The sequence below is a fragment of the Dasypus novemcinctus genome, chromosome 11, assembly GCF_030445035.2.
Source record: "Dasypus novemcinctus isolate mDasNov1 chromosome 11, mDasNov1.1.hap2, whole genome shotgun sequence".
Lineage (NCBI taxonomy): Eukaryota > Metazoa > Chordata > Mammalia > Cingulata > Dasypodidae > Dasypus > Dasypus novemcinctus.
Genome location: NC_080683.1, coordinates 48,096,755 through 48,116,744, shown reverse-complemented (window position 1 = coordinate 48,116,744; position 19,990 = coordinate 48,096,755). Strand labels below are relative to the sequence as shown.

Sequence of the window (19,990 nt, the reverse complement as noted above, 5' to 3'; positions counted from 1 at the left end):
TCAATTAGTAGTTGCTACAAAGTACTTTTTAAAATTTATTTACTTTAAATACTGACATTAAATTATTCCTGTTGAGTTAACTTCCAAATACTGAACAACATATACTACATAAATTGTCTGTTTCTAGATGGGGGTTCAAAATAACTCTTTCAAAACTCTTGAGAAGCAGATGTAGCTCAAACGACTGAGCTCTTGCCTACCACATGGGAGGTCCCAGGTTTGGTACCTTGTGCCTCCTGGAGGAGATGAGCAAGACAGCGAGCTGGCATGATGGGCAGGCACAGCAAACTGATGCAACAAGATGTTGCAGCAATGAGACATAAAGAGGAAAGACAATGAGAGACCCATCAAAGCAGGAAGCTGAGGTGGCTCAAACGATGAGCACCTCTTTCCCACATAAGAGGTCCCAGGTTTGGTTCCCGGGGCCTCCTAAAGAGAAAATGAGCAGACACAGAGAGCAGACAGCAAGTGCAAACAAGAGGGGCAGAATAATAAAATAGATAAATAAATAAACAACTTAACAAGGGAGCAAATGTGGCTCAAGCAGTTGAATGCCCACCTCCCACATGGGAGGTCCCAGATTTGGTCCCCAATACCTCCTAAAGAAGACAAACAAACAATGAGCAGACAACAAGCAAAAACAAAAAGCAGACAAGAAAATAAGAGCAAAACCAAAGAGCAGGCAATAAGAATACAGCAAGCAGACAATGAGCAAAAACAAAAAGACAAGCAAGGAGGAAGGAGTTGAGCACCCACCTCCCACATGGGAGGGCCCAGGTTTGGTTCCTGGCACCTCCTAAAGAAAAAACAAGCAGACAACAAGCAAAAACAATGAGCAGAAAAGAAGCAAAATGATGAGCAAAAATACAATGAGCAAGGGGTAACAGACATGGCTCAGGCAGTTGGGTGCCTGCCTCCTACATGGGAGGTCCCAGGTTTGGTTCCCAGTGCCTCCAAAAGAAGATGAGCTGATGCAACAAGCAAACACAAGAAACAGACACAACAAGCGGACACAAGCAGGGAGTGTGGCTCAAGCAGTTTGGCACCCGCTTCCCGTATAGGAAATCCTGGGTTCAGTTACTGATGCCTTCTAAAGAACACAACCAGACACAATGAGTAGACATAGTGAGCAGACACAGAGAACAGATAACAAGCAGACAGATGAGGGAGTCATCTGGGGGAGTGGATTAATCATACTTATTTTTTAAAAATGGATGTGGCGCAAGCAATTGGGCTGCTGCCTACCACATGGGAGGTCCCGTTCTCAGTGCCTCCTGGAGAAGGTGAGCTGTCACAGAAGGCAGGGAGGGCAAGCTCACGCAACAAGATGACACAACATAAGAGACACAAAGTGGAAAGACAATGAGAGACACAACAAACCAGGGAGCTGAGGTGGCTCAGGTGATTGAGTGCCTCTCTTCCACATGGGAGGTGCCGGGTTCAGTTTTCAGTGCCTCCTAAAGAGAAGATGAGCAGACACAGAGAGCACACAGCAAATGGACACAGAGAGCAGAAAGCAACAACAAACAATGAGGTGGATAAATTTAAAAAATATATCTTCAAAAAAATAATAACAAACAGCAAACATGAGGCAGCCATCTAAGGGTGGGAGGGGACTCTCAACAAGATACCTTGAGTTCAAGCCTCAGAGTAAATTGTTACCACTGCCCTCATTTACACAACTGAAATAACACTAAAAAGACATTCAAAGACTCTTCCACCAAAGTGCTAATGTGAGACAAAAATGAATTTAGGATATTTGAGCTCCTACAATCACATGAATTTTCATGTGAACACCCTACATTTTTTTCTGATTTAATATTGTACTGCTATTATATAATCACTAATTTATTTTTAGAACTATTTCCTTTTCTGTACCGAGAAGTATTAAAAATATTTAACTTGATACTTACAGTTATCCTCCACATCTTTTTTATTGTCCTCTTCTGCAGGAAACACTTGGTTTATAAGAGCCAAAAATGTCTAACAAACGAAACAAAAGATTAAACTTGAGGATTATAAAGAACAATAAAAATAAAGGAGCTTAATTGTTTGCATATATTGTAATAATGGCAACGATATACTCTTCATTAAAAAATAATAAATATTCTACTATTTATAAAGTCACTAACCCAAAACCAGGATAATAATTTTAGTCAAATATATAATTCACTATTACCCTGAATATGAAATCAATAACAGTAAATAAGCATCCTAGGCTATAATACCTAGAGTGAAGTAATGCAATTAAGCATCTTTTTTTTTTTTAAGATTTTTATTTATTTATTTATTTCTCTCCCCTCCCCCCCGCCCCCCACCCCGGTTGTCTCTTCTCTGTGTCTATTTGCTGAGTCTTCTTTGTCCACTTCTGTTGCTGTCAGCGGAATGGGAATCTGTGTTTCTCTTTTTGTTGCATCATCTTGTTGTGTCAGCTCTCTGTGTGTGTGGCACCATTCCAGGGCAGGCTGCACTTTCTTTTGCACTGGGCGGCTCTCCTTACAGGGCGCACTCCTTGTGCGTGGGGCTCCCCTACGCGGGTATCACCCCTGCGTGGCAGGGCACTCCTTGCACGCATCAGCACTGCACATGGGCCAGTTCCACACGGGTCAAGGAGGCCCGGGGTTTGAACCGCAGACCTCCCATGTGGTAGACGGATGCCCTAACCACTGGGCCAAGTCCACTGCCTGCAATTAAGCATCTTAACTTTAAGTTTACATAGGTAAGGGAAACAGATGTGACTCAAGGAGTTGGCACCTGTCTATCACAAGGGAGGTCCCAGGTTCAGTTTCTAGTGCCTCCTAAAGAAGACAGCAAGCTGACTCAATGAGCTGATGCAGCAAGGAGACACAAATAATGAGACACACAACATGCAGGGAAGTGGCTCAAGCGATTGGGCACCTCGTTCTCACAGGTTCGGTTCCTGGTGCCTCCTAAAAAAAGATGAGCAAATACAGAGAGCATACAATGAACAGACAAAGAGAGCAAACGAGGAGGGATGGGAATAAATAAAGAAGAAATAAAATCTTTTTTTTTAATTTACATAGGTAAGCTATCTGAATTATTAGTTTTTTAATATAAAAATTATAGTTTATATATACAATTTCATTGTTTTTAGAAAGGAAAAAGTAGCAATCAGATAATCAGATATACCAATTTTTATGCTTCTCAAACAATCATAATTACTCTTGTGGTTGAAGCACTAAACCAGAGCAAATAAAACTAAAAGAAAAAAAAGACTCTATTATTAAAAATAATATTTGTAGGTCTATGTAAGTGAGGAGTATATATCCAGGCCATTGCTGTAGTTTATGCAGTGAAATCCAGGCTGCTGGGACTACCTCAGTTTGAACCACATTCAACTGAGAAAACTATTGTGCTCTAAAACCTCTGGAAGTTAATTATTTGGATTCAAGGTCAGACCACAAAAGCAGAAGCAATCTATAAAGTACATTAAGTACATTAATGGAATTATAAAACCAATCCACAATTTATAACACTGACTTTACAGAAAAATGCATTCAGAAATCGCAGCCATGGCAACAGAGGGAAGGACTCCCCACAGGAGTCATGTGACATAAAGAAGCTGTAAGTGTTCAGATGACAGGGTGGAACAAACAATTCCTAGAAGAGGAAGGTTAAGAGCAGGGCTGAAAGGACAGTAATGAATCATGGAAGATGGTTTCTCTCCCTTCTTCATCTCCCAAAATTTTCACCAGCCTCCATCTTGCCCTCCCCTTCACTGCCTAGACAGAGAGAAAGAGAACATCTGTTTCGTCGTGGCAACTGTTGTCTTCTCTTGGGTGGGGAGCCTTTTTTTTTTATCAAAAGAAATATCATGGGGAAAGCAGATGTAGCTCTCAAGCAGGTAAGTGCCTGCTTCCCATGTACAATGTCCTGGGTTTGATCCCCAGTACCTCCTAAAAACAAACAAAAAATGAAAACAAATGAAAAAAAAAAACAACTCTCACTGGGGAGCAGATGTAGCTCAGTGGTCAAGTACCTGCTTCCCATCATCCTGGGTTCAATCCCCCATACCTTCTAAAAAAAAAAAAGATTATCAATTAATAAAAGCAGAATGCATAAGCATAAGGTTCAAACTGCAACAAAAGCACACTTGGATCACTAAGCATTGAACACCTACCATGTGTCAAACAGTACATTAAGCACCAATGACAGAACAAACAAGTAAACTTGACCCTGTAGGGAAATATTAAATAAAAAAGGGTTTTTATGGCTAAGAGATTTCAAATTGGGTTGGGAGGTCACTCTAGAGGTTATGCTTTTGCAGGTCTCAGGAAGGTTTCACTAACTGCCACAGTAAAAAAAAAAAAAGCCTCAAACAAAAGTGTTCTGAGGGCTCTAGGGATGTCCAGACACCAGAGGCAAGGCACACAGCCTCATGAAATCAGCACCCCTCAGTGGACCTATCTGGGAATATATGATAATCTATTTCCCCAAAGTAACATAGCTATACTCATATATAACTCCCTGACTCATGATTCTTCTACTCCTTTTATTTGAACCAGTAAGTCTCAATATACCCATTAAATATATCTCTCAGATACTTAAATTTTTGAATGGTTCATATGCTGGTTGAGCCCTGAATCCCAGCAGAATCCACACTCTCCAAGTCTGTGGGCTTGCCGTAGACAACTGACAAAATGATAGTGGACAAGTCCCACCCCAAAAAACAAGGTGAATCTATAACTGCAAGCAACACAATTCCTTCTGGGAAGCGAATGTGGCTCAAGTGATTGAGATCCTGACCAGGTTTGGTTCCCAGTGCCTCCTAAAGAAGACAATAAGCTGGAGCAAAGGGCAGGCATGGCAAGCTGACAGAAGAAAAACATAATGAGAGGCACATAAAAGCAGGAGCAGAGGTTCCTGGTGCCTCCTGAAGAGGACAAGCAAGACAGCAAGCTGACATGATAGGCAGATGCAGCAAGCTGACAAAACAAGACGATGCAACAAGAGACAGAAGTAGAAAAACACAATGAGACACACAACAAAGCAGGGAACGGAGGTGGTTCAAGCAATTAGGCACCTCCCTTCCGTATCAGAAGTCCCAGGTTTGGTTCCCAGTGCCTCCTAAAGAAACAAGACGAACAGACACAGCAAATGCAAACAATGAGGGGGTGGGGAGAAATAAATAAATAAAATATATCTCTTAAAAAACAACAACAACAACAATTCCTTCCATCTGCCCATAATATCTAAGTCCCCTTCGAACCTGAAGGGGTCAGAGGAGACATCATAACAAATCCACTGACACTGAGGAATAAACAAATATAAGGGGGGGAGTGTAACCATGGACTAAAATAGATTTATTGTTATTGTAGTTATTGCCTTATGTTAATGGAAGAACCTGTAACACTGTTATAAAGATAGTGGTTGCCAGTGGTTCAGAAAGTGGGGGGGAGCACAGATAAATAGGTGGAACACAGGGCATTTTTAGGGCAGTGAAACTGTTTGATATGATACTGCAATGACAGACCATGACGTTATACATTTGTCAAACTACATAAAACTGTACAGCACAAAGTGTAAGCCACAATGTAAACTACAGACTTTGGTCGGTAGCAATGCTTCAATATTGGTTAATCAATTTTAAAACATGTACCACACTAATATAAGATGCTAATAATAGGGGAAACTATGTGTGTGGATGTGGGGGGTTATGGGAATTCCCTATATATTCAGGGTAATTTTTCTGTAAATCTAAACCTCTGAAAATAAAGTATATTATTACAAAAATAAAACCCTAAAAAAAAAATAGATTCTGTACTTAAGAAGATTACAGTCTAGAAGGGAGGGGGGAGATACAAAATAACGACTATAAAGTATTATAGGAAAGCTAAGAGTTTATCCCACTCCTCAGAGGAAGAGGTAATTGATGATCAGTTCTATCATATGGAATGAAGGAGGAAGAGATTGGGTATGTATGGAAATATCAACAGTATTTCCATAAAGAAGGTGACCTTGGCAAGAGCTTTGAAAGATAAGTATTTGCTAAGCAAGGAGCTATGGATAGTGGCATTCCAGACAAAACGAGTACTGTATGCAATAACACTGAGACCCAAACACCACCTGGCTAATAGTGAGGATTTAATAAACACTGCCAAAGGGGAGGAAGGAAGAGGAGTAACAGTGAATAGCAAAATGAAAGGGGAGTGTTGGTTGGCAAAATTAGATAGGGAACAGAAGATTTGGACCCTTATATTCTTTATACCTATGGCTTTAGCCTGAAGGTCAGTCTGCTTCAGATATGGAGTATGAAATCAATTTAGAGGGTCATATACAACACTTTTGGAGATGAGAAAATACTGGAATGCATAGCGTGTGGTAAGGATGTTTCATTTGATCAACTGTTTGAGTTTATGAATACACAGACACGATACATATACTCTTTGCAACATAAAATCTATTTCTTAACGTGGCTCACAAACAATTTGAAAAAGTCACTGCTTCATTGAAGACGTGTTTCCCAGCCGAGATGACCACTTCCTCCAATATGTTTCTATTACACCAACTCAAAAGTCTACTTTACTGCTCCATCACTCTATGCAGTTAATTTTCTAATAATATTTAGAGGCTGATAGTCTCTAGACCATGAAATATCTAGGTAAAGGATTGCTTCTCTTTGACTTTTTTAACCAATTAATTATTATACTGTAAAACTTATTCTTTACAATCATAAAGTATGGGGGAAATTAAGATTAAAATCAACCCCTGGCAAGCTGGCCCACGCAGAGTGCTGCCCTGTACGGGAAAGCCGCCCCACGCAGGAGTGCCAACCGTTGAGGAGAACTGGTGCAGCAAGGTGACTCAACAAGAGACAAAGAGGAGAGAAAATAAGATGTACAGAACAGGGAGCTAAGGTGGCGCAAGAGAGTAATCGCCTCTCTCCCACTCTGGAAGGTCCCAGGATCAGTTCCCAGAGCTGCCTAATGAGAATACAAGCAGACACAGAAGAACACACAGCAAATGGACAGAGAGAGCAGACAACAGGGGGAATGGGGCAGGGAATAAATAAAATAAATCTTAAAAAAAAAAAAAATCAATCCCTGGAACTGCAGAGGAAATGGTGTCAGAGCAGGCAGGCAGGACTCAAGTCTCTCACAAAACCAATACAGGATGGGCAAAAAGCTGTCTAAGGGATCTGCTTTAGGGATCTGCAGACCAGGAGAGTGTGGCACATCCTCCAGTAGGGAAGAGGGACAGAGAAACGAAGAAGCCATGAGTTGCTAACCCCCATGGAAGGGGAACGACACCCATCCTCTAGCCTAAAGGCAAACAGCCTGGATAAAGCCTGTGGCTCACTGTAGCCAACTGAGAGGGGAACAGACATCTTCCTCCCTGGGAAAAGGAAGGGTGCAGTGGAAGGCAGAGAGTAGTTTCTCTTCAGTGAATTTGGCCAGCAGAGCCTGCTTTGAGTCTCAGCTTCAGCCAGACCAGAGTCATGGGCAAGTTGAGGTAGAGACACCTCTGTGGAAAGAGTCTCCGAAGAGCGCCATCTCCTAGCCGGCCAGGAAATTGCAAGGAGAAAAAACACTCTTTGGAGCCTTACCCCAGACACCTTGGAGTGGATCTGAGCCCCATTAGTCAGTCCTTGGTCCTACTGTGACAACTTAAGCTGCACAATTTTAAAGACTTAGAATAAATTGAACCAAAAATCAAAGAGCTGTGAAACAAAACCACTAGACAAGAGAAAGTGATGGTCAGAGTAAATTCACCAATGTATTGAGATGCTTAGACATTAGTAAAAAAAGACAAGCCATAGTAAAAAAAACAGGAAGAGATGGCCCAACCAAAGGAACAAACCAAAGTTCCTGATGAGACACAGGATTTAAGACAACAAATCAATGATAATCACACAAAGTTCCTAAATTAATTGAAAGAATTGAAGGAAAATATGACTAAAGAGAAGAGAAAAGGATATTAAGACGACACTGAGTGACTATAAAGAACAATTTGAAAGCCTGCAAAGAAAAGTAACAGAACTTATGGGAATGAAAGATACAAAAGATGACATTAAAAATACATTAGAGGGAGTGGATATGGCTCAAGCAATTGGGCAACCACTTCCCTCATGGGAGGTCCTGGGTTTGGTTCCTGGTGCCTTCTAAAGAAGATGAGGTATTCCAGAGGGGATAAAAATAAAAATAATAAAAATAAATAAATGATAACAAAAAATTAGAGGCATATAATGCAGATTTAAATTGATAGAGGCCAGAATTAGTGACTTGAAGGACAGAGCATCTGAACTTGAAAAGACAGAGAATAGAAAGAGAAAAGAATGAAAAAAATGGAAGAAGTACTAAAGGAATTGAACGACAATGAAAAATGCACAAACATATGTGTTATCGGAGTCCCAGAAGAGAACAGAAAAGAGGCAGACAGAATTTGAGAAAGAAGTGACTGAAAACCTCCCAACCCTTACGAAACACTTAAATATCACCAAGAAGGACAATGAACCCCAACGAGAATAAATTTGAATATACCTACCCCAAGACACCTCCTATTCAGAATAACAAATTCCAGAGATAAAAAGGGGATTCTGAAAGTAGCAAGAGAAAAGCAATGCATCACATACAAGGGAACTGCAATAAAACTAAGTGCCAATCTCTCATCAGAAACCATGGATATGAGAAGAAAGTAGTATGATGTATTTAAGGTACTGAAAGAAAGAGCTGCCAAGTAAGGATTCTTTATCTGCCAAAACTGTCCTCCAAAAATGAGGGTGAGTTTAAAGTCTTCACAGATAAAAACAGAGTATGTTACCAAAAGATCATATTTACTAGAGATACTAAAGTGCTACAGTCTCAAAGGAGAACAAAAAACAAAAAAAGACAAGAGACTTGGAGAACAGTGTAGAAATAAAGATTAGTAAGGGTAACATAAAGAGTAAAAAACAGATAATAATAGGATATGGCAATGGAAAGCCAAAGGATAAAAAAAGTAATACCTTTAGAGTAATAACATAATAACATTAAATGTTAATGGTCTGAATCCCCCAACAGACTGACAGAATGGATTAAAAAAAAAAATGAGCCATTTATGTACTGTCTACAAGAAATTCACCTCAAACGTAAGGTTGAAAAGGAAAGGCTGGAAAAGATATTCCATGCAAATAGTAACCAAAAAAAAAAAAAAACTAAAAAGATCTGGAGAAGGGAAACTAATATCAGACAAAATAGATTTTATATGCAAAACTGTTACTCCAGAATAGACCATATGTTGGGTCACACGACAGGTCTCAGGAAAATGTAAAAAGACTGAACTTTCTTTGATCATAACTGAATGAGGCTGGAAATCAATAATGGATGGGAAAAAGAGAAAATTCACAAATACATGGGCATTAAACAATAGACTCTTAAATAATCAGTGGGTCATAGAAGAAATTACAAGCAAAATTAATAAATACCTTGAGACGAATGAAAACAAGAATACAATGTATCAGGTTTTTTTAGTTGGCATTTTTTAGCATGTACTACACTGTAAGTATAAATAGGTACTTGTTAATAAGAGGAAAAACTAAAAACACTTTGACTTTTCTTTCCTGAGGGTGTATTTAATTGGCCTCTTCTAATATGGCACATTATATATTATGCATTTAGATTCCTGGGTTGTTTACAGTAACAGAATAGTTTTCTCTGTGAAAAGACCTCATGAGAGATCCACCTTGTTTTTCTAAGGTTCCCAGAAGGATGGCAGTTATATGGCATTAGTTAACCATGTATCAGTGGAATATAAATTATTCATGTACTTTGTACAGAGTCTAAAGTAAACAGAAATGCCATCCACAAATTTAATTTAATCAGAAGAACTGTTTAACAAGAATATTTATTAAACGGAAAATGGTGAGGCTCTCCCACAAAAACACAGACCCTACTGTCCCCATAAAGATGAAGAGAGACATTTGTAACGGATGCCTTCTCTATGCACAATGTACCCACAACTCCTAGTCATTTTCCTCCCAAACTCCCATTCTGTAACACTGTCTAGTCTATGTCAAAGCACAACAAACACATATGAAATCTTTCTGAGAAACTCACCTTTCCTTTTTCGTTCAAGGGTTCAATTGTTAAGCTGTCCGGGCCAATATCTACAATATTGCCCATCTGAAAACCATCAGTAGGATGTGGTGCCCAAACAGGCTTTCCATCTTCCATTTTTGAAGAAGGCTATCCACTATCTCCTGTTTCAAAGGAACAAACAAAGTAACATGAATAACTTTGAATGTAAAAGAAAGAATATATCTTTTTTTAAAAGCTCAAATGTAAATCACCACATGATCCATAGAACTCATTTCTAGAAACACACACCTACTCCTGCCACAGGTAATCCTCCATCCCCATTCACAACACTCCCCTCCTGCCACAACCTAACTCCCTGCCTGTTATCCACTTGCTCAGCCCACAGGTGACACAGGCTCTGCTACAGCCTCGCTTCAGCTATGAATGGAACAGAATTTTACACTTTGACCAACACAGAGCTGATAGGACTGGTTCCTGTTTTTCCTTATAGTGCCAGATAACATCCCCTTTTACTATCTAAAGTATTCTTCTTTGCATAAAATAAACAGTCATCCTAGGAAAAGATGGTAATGTGTAGAGTTAGCTAAGAATGGAAAAATAAGTCATTTTGGATTTGAAGGGATAAGAAGATAAGGAGAGATTTGAGCCACTACATCATGTAGGAAACTTTCTGACAATTGAGTTTGTGGGTGTCTCATTCAGGTTTTCCCAGAACCACTGAACACAGATTTTGTTGTTCTTTATTTTTTATTGAGGTAATATTTATACACAGTGAAATGTACAAATCCTAAGTATACAGGTTGATGAGTTTTGAAAAATGAATACATTCATTTAACAAATATGCCAATCAACATAATGAACACTATCACCCCAGAAAGCTCCCTCATGCCTCCTGCATACTAACCCCCAGGCATCCACTATTCTGGTTTTTATCACCATAGATTAGTTTTTTCCAGCTCTTGACTTTCCTATAAATGAGCTCATACTATATGTATTATTTTGTGTTTGGCATCTTTCATTCAACAAAATGCTTTTTAAGATTCAACCACGTTGTTGTGTGTAGTGTCCATTGAATGACTATACCACAAGTGTTAATCAGTTGTCCTACCGATGGACGTTTGAAATGTTTTCAGTTTTTGCTTATTATGAATTTCAATCTGATATTTTTTACTGTTCCTACATGGCTTCTATCACGTCTGGCATTCTCAGATTTAACATTTATGATTTTGACTATTAAGGATGACCCAAATGGTCCATGACATGCATAATATTGAGTTAATGAGCTTTGATACTATGATACTAATGTATAATAGTGAATCAGCTAGGGAGTGATCCCAAATGGTCTAGTTTCAGCATCTCAATGGGAACTTCTTTTTCACTACTTTTCTACACCTAAAGAAGAGTTGCTGCATATGCCATAATGCTCCCCTTGTAGGACATTCTCAAATCTGGGATCCCCTTGTGGATGCTCTGAGGTCTCATCAAAGTCAAGAATCTTTAGCATACAGTTCAGTCAAAAAGCTGTTCAATGTTGACACACTCCCAGTATACTCAATGGTTAGTATCTCCCTGAAGTGGCTACAAGGTGGGATTTACGTGCCCCTTCCAGAAAATCCTAATAGGTTTACATGTAATTCCAAGTTAACAACTTAGATGAGAACTCTCCATAGAAGTGAGTCAGTAACACTACTTCAGACTCACACTGCCAACACACTGCTTAGATAATCACATGCAACCCCATGGCTGTAAATAATATCTATATGTGAGTGACACCCAAATTTATTTTTCCAGCCCAGACTCCCACAAAGTCCACAGATGTTTACTTCTAACTGCTCACTAGACATCTCCTCATGGATATATCTATCAGATGCAACTATCACCAACTTCTGCCAGCACTTCTACAACTTGTCTGTTTGCTTCTACTCTTGACACTCTATGGATGGCCAGTGATCCTTCTGAAAGTAAATCTGACTGTGTCACTCCTGTTCCATCAGGGCATGGGCTAGTTTTCTTTATGACCCTAAGGACCAGCACAAAGCAGCCACTCCAATATTCATTGGTGAATGAATTAATAGTTCATTCAGTCTGGGATGAATAAAAGTAGACTAGAAAGAGTAGGAAGTTCTCAAAACTTGGGCTCTGCTACTTTCTAACTAGCTCTTTGAGCTTGTGCAAGTTACCTAATCTCTCTGATCTTTATCTTCATCCTTATCCATATGGTGGGATGATATCACTTACCTTACATAACTGCTACAAGGATTAAGTGACATAAAATTGAGGTCACAACTCTAATGGCACCAGTAGATACTAGCCACACCTTCTCCTCATCCTTTCCCTCATATCCTTTATTTGAAACTACCAGCAAATTTCAAGACAATGGTCTTGTGGTAGGTTTAAATACAAAAGGGAATTACAGAATAGTTATAAGGGATCATTTAGGGCTAATAATATCTACATGTGAAAAAAATCAGAGCAAAGCAAAATCCCTAAAATCTAAAAAAGAAGGACAAATTCTTTTGCCTATTCAAACTGAAGACTGGGTGAAAACTGTTTGAAAATGAGATTTCCTAATACTACCCATACATACACTCCATACTGTTGAGCAAATGCCCTACTCCCTACCCCAAGAAAAGTCCAAAGGTTTAATCTCTGAAGAAGAGAGATGAACTCTGGAATGAGAAGTACCAGGCAGAAGTGATGCACAATCCTAGCAACCAGATCCTTAATGTTCAGGAAGGAGACCAGCAGTGTTCTCTCAAGGGTATTTAATCAGGCCCCGTAGTAATAATGATATTAACAAGGGCTTTTCCCCACAAATAAAGTACCCAGATCACCTGACAATAAAGCTCTTGCTTATGATTAAGAATTAGCAAGGATTATCTTATATCCCAGGAGAAAGAACCTCTATCATGGAAGATAGAAAATGAAATAAAAAGGAGAAAAAAGCAATTTGGAGAAAGCAGAGACCATGAAGATAGAATAATCTTTCAAATAACTCCCCTTAAAGATGAAAGATGGCAAGATCTCTGTGAAAAAAAGTATAATATGCTACAAAAAGAACACTGGAAATTAAAAATACAATAGCAACAATGAAAAACTCACTAGAAGGTTTAGAAGATAAAGTTGAGGGAAGCGGATATGGCTCAATGGATACAGCTTCTGCCTTTATATTGGAGGCCCAAGGTTCGATACCCAGAGCCTCCTGGCCCATGTGGCGAGCTGGCCCACATGGAGTGCTGCCATGCACAAGGAGTGTTGCCCCACACAGGGGTGTTCCCCGTGCAAAGGAGTGGCCCCAGCACAAGAAGTGCAGTCCCCGCAGAGGAGAGCAGTCTGCCCAGAAGTGGTGCTATGTACAAGGAGAGCTGATGCAGCAAGATGACACAACAAAAAAGAGAAACAGAGAAGAGACAATATGAGATGCAGTGAACTAGGGAGCTGAGGTGGAGCAAGAGAATGATCGCCTCTCTCCCATTCCAGAAAGTCCCAGGATGGGTTCACAGAGCCACCTAATGAGAATACAACAGACACAGAAGAACACACAGCAAATGGACACAGCGAGCAGACAATGGGGGTGGGAGAGGGGGAGAAATAAGAAGGAAAAAAAGATAAAATTGAGGCAATCTTTCAGAAATTTGAGGAAAAGAGAGTTATAAAGTAAGGGGAAAAAAGAGATAGAAAACAGAAGAAGATATGAAAACAAAATTAATAAAAGGGTCCATCATCAAATACCAGGAGAAACAGAACACTTTTTCTCCAACCACCCCCAAAAATAGAGGGGAAAAAGCTTTGAAATATCCCCCAAAAATTCACCAGAACTCAAAGGCATAATTTTCTAGAGTCAGCTAAAAGGTCCACTGAGTCCTCAATAGTGGTTGGGGGAGAAAAGATCCATACATCAAACTTCAGAACACCAGAGAAAAAGAGAAGATGATATGTATTTCAAGAAAGGTGAAAGATGAAAATAAGAGGGGAAAAGAAGGTCATATCCAAAGGATCATGAATCAGAATGACAACACTGGAAGCAAACAGTCAAGAAGGTAAATGTTAAATACTTCATAAAGTTATAAAGGAAAATATTTCTACCTAGAAATCCACACTTAGGCAAACTACTACTCAAGATTAAAACAGTATGACATGAGAGAGCCATGTTGAACACTGCCATAAAAGACATCCACTGCTCTTTGACCAGGTAAATATGGCCTAGATTCTTATTTGATGATGTCTTCTTCTATGTGCTGATGACACACCTAGGGACAGAGAAGCTATGGACACATCTTTCCTCTAAAATTAAATATTTTCCATCTAGTGCAATGTAGAATAAATCTCTTTTTAAGTAAATTTTTATTTAATTGTTTTCAGATTCCTAAATACTTAAAAATTCACATTCATTAATTCTCATTTATTCATTCCATTAGAGAAGACAATATTCTTTTAAACATGTTACTATCTGTCCCAGAAAACTCATTCAGAAAACCCAAGCAATCAGCATTTATTCTTATTGAGAATGTTAGCATATGAAGAATACTCGAAAAGACCACCATAAAAAGAGCAGCTTTAAAAAGACAGTCTCAAGGAAGCAGATGTGGCTCAAACGATTGAGCTTCCACCTACTACATGGGAAGTCCCAGGTTCTGTTCCCAGGACCTTCTGGAGAAGGTGAGCTGGCAAGAAGGGCAGGCGCAGCAAGCTGACACAAGATGACTCAACAAAAAGCATAAATAGGAAAAGACACAATAAACCAGAGGGCTTAGGTGCTCAAGCAATTGAGCACCTCTCTCCCTCATGGGAGGTCCCAGGCTCAGTTACCAGTGCCTCCTAAAGAAAAGAAGAGCAGACAGTGAGTACAAACAATGAGACAACAAGATGGTGGGGGAAATAAATTAATTAATTAAGTCTTTTCATTTAAAAAAGTCTCAATTCCCAGTGCAATTGTACTAAAAGCCTTAAACACATTAAAAGTTGGCCATAAATGCATTGCAGGAATAATTAAAAGGAAAAACAAAAACAAAAATCACAGGGATAGTTAAGGAAACTAAAAATTCTAGGACTTTTTAATGTTTGATGCAATAATGAAATTATTCTAGGAACAGAGAAGGACTGTTTTATAATACTGCATCACCAAATGAAAACTACCTTATTTTTAGTACTTGCTTAACAATGATACTTTTTTTTAAGTAGGCACCAACTATAGAAAGCAATTAGCAACCTTTCAGAGACACTATGCTTACTAGTCATTTATTCTTGAGAGAGAGAGAGAGAGAAATGAGAATGTATCCATCCTAACGGAGCTTTCTATATAATTAGAAAGTTTGGACTAGGGCAGTATACAAAACTGGCAAAAATCCCTGTCCTCAGAGATCTTAAATTCTAGTGCTGGTGGTGATAGCAGGAGTAGATGTATCAAATTTACCTTTCATCTGGCAAAGCGCTGGTCTTAATGATCAAAACAATGTTATGGGCACCTTTGGCTGCACACAAGCTTTAAATTGGCAACTCCTCTCATCTGTATCAGTGTACCCTGAAGGCTATTAGCTTCTCTGGTGCCCGGATACTGTGAGAAAACTGGGCAACAGGTACTGTGGCTGATGCATTTGCGTGTACCTAACACAACCTTTGATTGAACATTTTGGTTTCATAAGAACTAAAATACTCAAAAACACTTTTGTGGGGCTCCTTCTACTGGCAAAATCACCTTTGAAAAGGTCTTCCTAGAAAACATTTTCCAATTACTTTCTTCAGCTAGTTGTACAACCTATAGGTATTATTTGTAGAAATAACATATTATGCATGAATTAAACACTAATACTGAAATTTGTGAAAACCTTGGTTTTATCAACAATAAAATCCATTGAAAATGGAGAAAAAAAATAACCACCAGAGTCCAAAATGGGGGTAAAGAAAGAAAATAAGAAAATATCTCAAGATTAGCAAGATCCAGAAATGACTACCTCAACCTAAGAAGTAATTTTTATATTCATTCTTCTTTTTTAAGATTTTATTTATTTCTCCCCACCCCCTCATTGTCTGCATTTGCTGTGTCTGTTTGTTGTATGCTGGTCTTCTTTACAGGAGGCACCCGAAACCAAATCTGGGACCTCCCATGTGGGAAGCAGGTGCTCAATGGCGCTCAAACCCTTGAGCTACATCCACTCCCCCCATACTCTTTTGTAACCATTTACAGTCTTATAAACTAGTTAGATTACCTTAAGACAAGTTTCACCTTCAAATAAGCTTTATAATTACAATCAGTAACAAGTGAAATTTACTTCCATTAACCCTTCCACAATTTTTCTTATCCATTCAAGTCATCACCTACATATTTCCACCCTGATTTTATGAAAACCAGCCATCTTATCTTAGGACAAAACACACTTAACTTTCACAAACCTTTGACTTCTTTTCATATCCGTTTAAGTCTTGTCTTATATACCTCATTCTGTTCTGTGAAAAACTAGTCAGTTCACTTTAGGCAAAACAGTTATTTTTAAGAGGTTTGTAATAATTCATTAGTCAAAAATTTACAATTTTGTCATCTTAAAGATTTGGTAGACATAACGTTAACTTATTAATATCTGTATAAACCCTGGAAGATTACACCAAGTAGAAAAGTTAAAATAATGATATTTTATATAAGAAACATTTCTTTTTCTTTTCTTCATATGAGGTTAAAATCACTTTGTTTTTATATTACCTTAAAATTATAAATAACTTCAAAAGCATGTTGACTATCAGGCTCTAGAGAATAAATTATCCAGGAATTGTTTTAACTATAATTTAGAAAAACCAATTCAGAGCTTTCAAGGATCTCTTTCTTTACTTACTAAAATTTGGCCATTAGGTTCTTAAATACTCTCACCTCAAGGCCCAATTTAATTGGGGGGAAGTGGAGTTGGCTCAACAAATAGGGTGCCCGCCTACCACATGGGGGGTCCAAGGTTCAACCCCCACACGCAGTGCTGATCTGCGCAAGGAGTGCTGTGCCACACAGGGGTGTCCCCCCAATAGGGGAGTCCCACATGCAAGGAGTGCGCCGATAAGGAGAGCCGCCCAGTGCGAAAAAAAGTGCAGCCTGCCCAGGAATGGCGCCACACACACGGAGAGCTGGCCACACACACGGAGTGCTGACGCAGCAAGATGACGCACCAAAATGTGACACAGATTCTGGTGCCACTGACAAGAATATAAGTCAGCGAATGGACACAGAGAGCAGACAACTGAGGTGGTGAGGGTGGGGAAGGGGAGAGAAATAAATAAAAAATAAATCTTCGGGACATGGAGCTGCCCTGGATGGTGCTTCAGAGGTAATCACCGGACATTGTAAATCCTCACAGGGCCTACATAATGGAATAGAGGAGAGTATGGGCCATGATGTGAACCAATGTATATGAGGTGCAGAGGTGCCCAAAGATGTACTTACCAAATCCAATGGATGTGTCATGATGATGGGAACGAGTGTTGTTGGGGGGGGGGAGAGGGGGGGTGGGGGGGTGGGGTTGAATGGGACCTCACATATATATTTTTAATGTAATATTATTACAAAGTCAATAAAAAATTAAAAAATTAAAAAAAAAAAAATAAATAAATCTTTTTTTAATTTAATTGGGGAATTAGAGGACAAACTATGCACCACAAGGCTTATTTTGTAAAATCCCCTTTGTCTCTATCTTATTTTCTTAAGATTTATTTATTTATCCCCACCCCCTCACTGTTTTGTGTTTACTCTGTCTGTTCATTGTGTGATTGTCTTCATTTTAGGAGGCACTGAGAACCAAGCCTGGGACCTCCTGTGTAGGAGGGAGGCACCTAATCACTTGAGCCACCTCCGCTCCCCGCTTTGTTGTGTCCCTCATGTGTTTTCCTCGTGTCTCTTGTAGCATCATCTTGTTGCATCAGCTCCCCATGTCAGTAAGTTGTGACAGCTCCCTGTCTTGTTCGTCTTCTTTAGGAGACACCAGGAATTGAATCAGGGCACTCCCATGTGGTAGGCAGGAGCTCAATCTCTTGAACCACATCTGCTTCCCTGTCCCTACCATTTTTTATTTCCAAGTCTGGTAGGCAGAATTTGAAGTTAAAAGCACATCTCTTCTATCTTTCCACAGCCCCATAGTTTCCTAGACTGGTTTTAATTTGTCACTCAAATTCAGTTAAGGTTAGGAGAAGACCCTAGGAGTAGAAGAGGCTATTGAAAGACTATGGAAGAATTCAGGACAAAGTTTTTAAGTTTTTTTTCCTTTGGTTTCTTTAGTCGGTTTTTTATATGACCTTTTTCATCCTGCTTGGCTTTCCTAATTTGGGCTCCAGAGGTATTCATTGACATATATATATATATAAGTGCTTGTTTAATTTTTAGCAATTTGAATTGAGCTCTTTTAAGAATTTTTATTTGTTAATTTGATATTACCATCTGGAGATATGAAAACATACTCTGAACAGACAGATAATAGAGTTAGACACACCAACAGAAATATAAAACTCACTAATAATCTGACTCATAATTCTCACTCTTTGGGTATGGTTGTCTCCAGGTTTTTCATCATTCCACATCTCTGGTTTTACTGCCTTTAAGAGCTACTCTGGGGTCACTGTTGCTGTCATATGCAGGTTCATTTTTGGAAATGTTGACAGAGAGGCCTCCTGTTTGATCAAGGAAAGAATTCAAGGATGGAACTAGGCAGTAAGATGGTTTACTGAACAGTGTTCAAGGAAGGAAAGGAGTAGCAAGTGGCTGGGGTATGTGCTGAGAAGTTCAAGCGTAGCAGAGGGCTACTTGGAGGGTTTGTTAGTTGACATCTTATAAGTCCTTGGGCAACTGCACAGGCGGTACACGCAGTTATAAAAGTTGAGCCATTGTTTTCTGTAAACTTAGGATTCTATCTCTTGCAAGCAGGTGTCTTTCTCTGGAAGTCTCATAAATCTGCTGTGGGCTGCTGGTCTTTCTGCACATAGGGGTCTCTGACTCTCCACCTGCCTCAGATTTCTAGATAAGTGGCTCTCCACCTGCCTGGGGTCTCTAGATAAATGATTCTCCACATGCCCCAGGTTCCCCATTCTCCTACCTCAGAAACACTTTTATACATTAAAAATTTGGAGACAAAGTTATCTGGGCATTATTTGGTTAACAGGTTTTTATCAAGGGAGGTAAATTCAGGAAATTATGCTTCAGATATTTGGTTTTAATTCAATAGTGAAGTTCCCCTCCCCTGGGCCCTTTGATTGGAGTTTTCTGTTGGTTCCCACCTAGCTGTTCGTGGGTTTTTTCCAGGGGGCATCTAGGACAATACCTTTTCCAGTGTCCTTCTTCTTTGCAATATCTACATTGATTGGTTCTTATTTTTTTTAATTTCTCCCATCCCTGTAGGGGTCTTTCTTTTTCAAGGCAGTCTTGTTCTGGTTGTTTTTAGTTTATTCAAGTTTTGAGTAGAATAACTCGGTCCCTATTGTAATAAACTTAGTAGGCAATGCTAACTAAACTAGAGAAAGTCACTCTAGCCCCCATCAATTTTCTGTAGCTTTCTTCTTACATCTGTAGAACTTTGGGTACTAAAGGTTATATTTACAAGTCTGGTATTTTCTAGTTTCCAGGTCTATATTAGTGTATAGCCGATAGGCAACATAGCAGTTTGATAGTTATAAATTCTCAAAAGAGATATTGGATTATGTTTGTAAAATGGTCTGTACCTGGGCGTGATTAAATTATGATTAGGGCTTTGATTGGGCCACATCAATGGGGACTTACAGATAAAAACCATGGCAAAGGACAGAGTTGGAGAGTTTTTAATGATGGAGTTTTGATGTTGGAGTGTGCTGCTGAGGTCTTAAGCTGAAGCCCTAGAAAGGAAGCACACATAGGAAAGAGAAGCAAGACCTGGGAAAAGAGGAACCCAGGAAGCCTGAACCTTCGCAGACATCGGCAGACATCTTGCTCCGACACGTGGAAATAGACTTTGGTG

At 39.3% G+C, this 19,990-nt stretch overlaps 1 protein-coding gene across 7 annotated transcripts in view; it reads right to left on the bottom strand.

Annotated features, from left to right (window-relative positions):
* MYO6 (myosin VI) overlaps positions 1–19,990 on the bottom strand; it is a 183,743-nt gene that overhangs the window by 95,949 nt on the left and 67,804 nt on the right. For all 7 annotated transcript variants that reach the window (XM_058307050.2, XM_058307052.2, XM_071218553.1 and 4 more), the window contains 2 exons: positions 10,056–10,198; positions 1,914–1,983 (listed from right to left, as the gene is read on the bottom strand). In XM_058307050.2, the coding sequence (XP_058163033.1) occupies positions 1,914–1,983; positions 10,056–10,172 (187 nt within the window). In that variant the 5' untranslated portion in view covers positions 10,173–10,198. The remainder of the gene's footprint in view (positions 1–1,913; positions 1,984–10,055; positions 10,199–19,990) is intronic.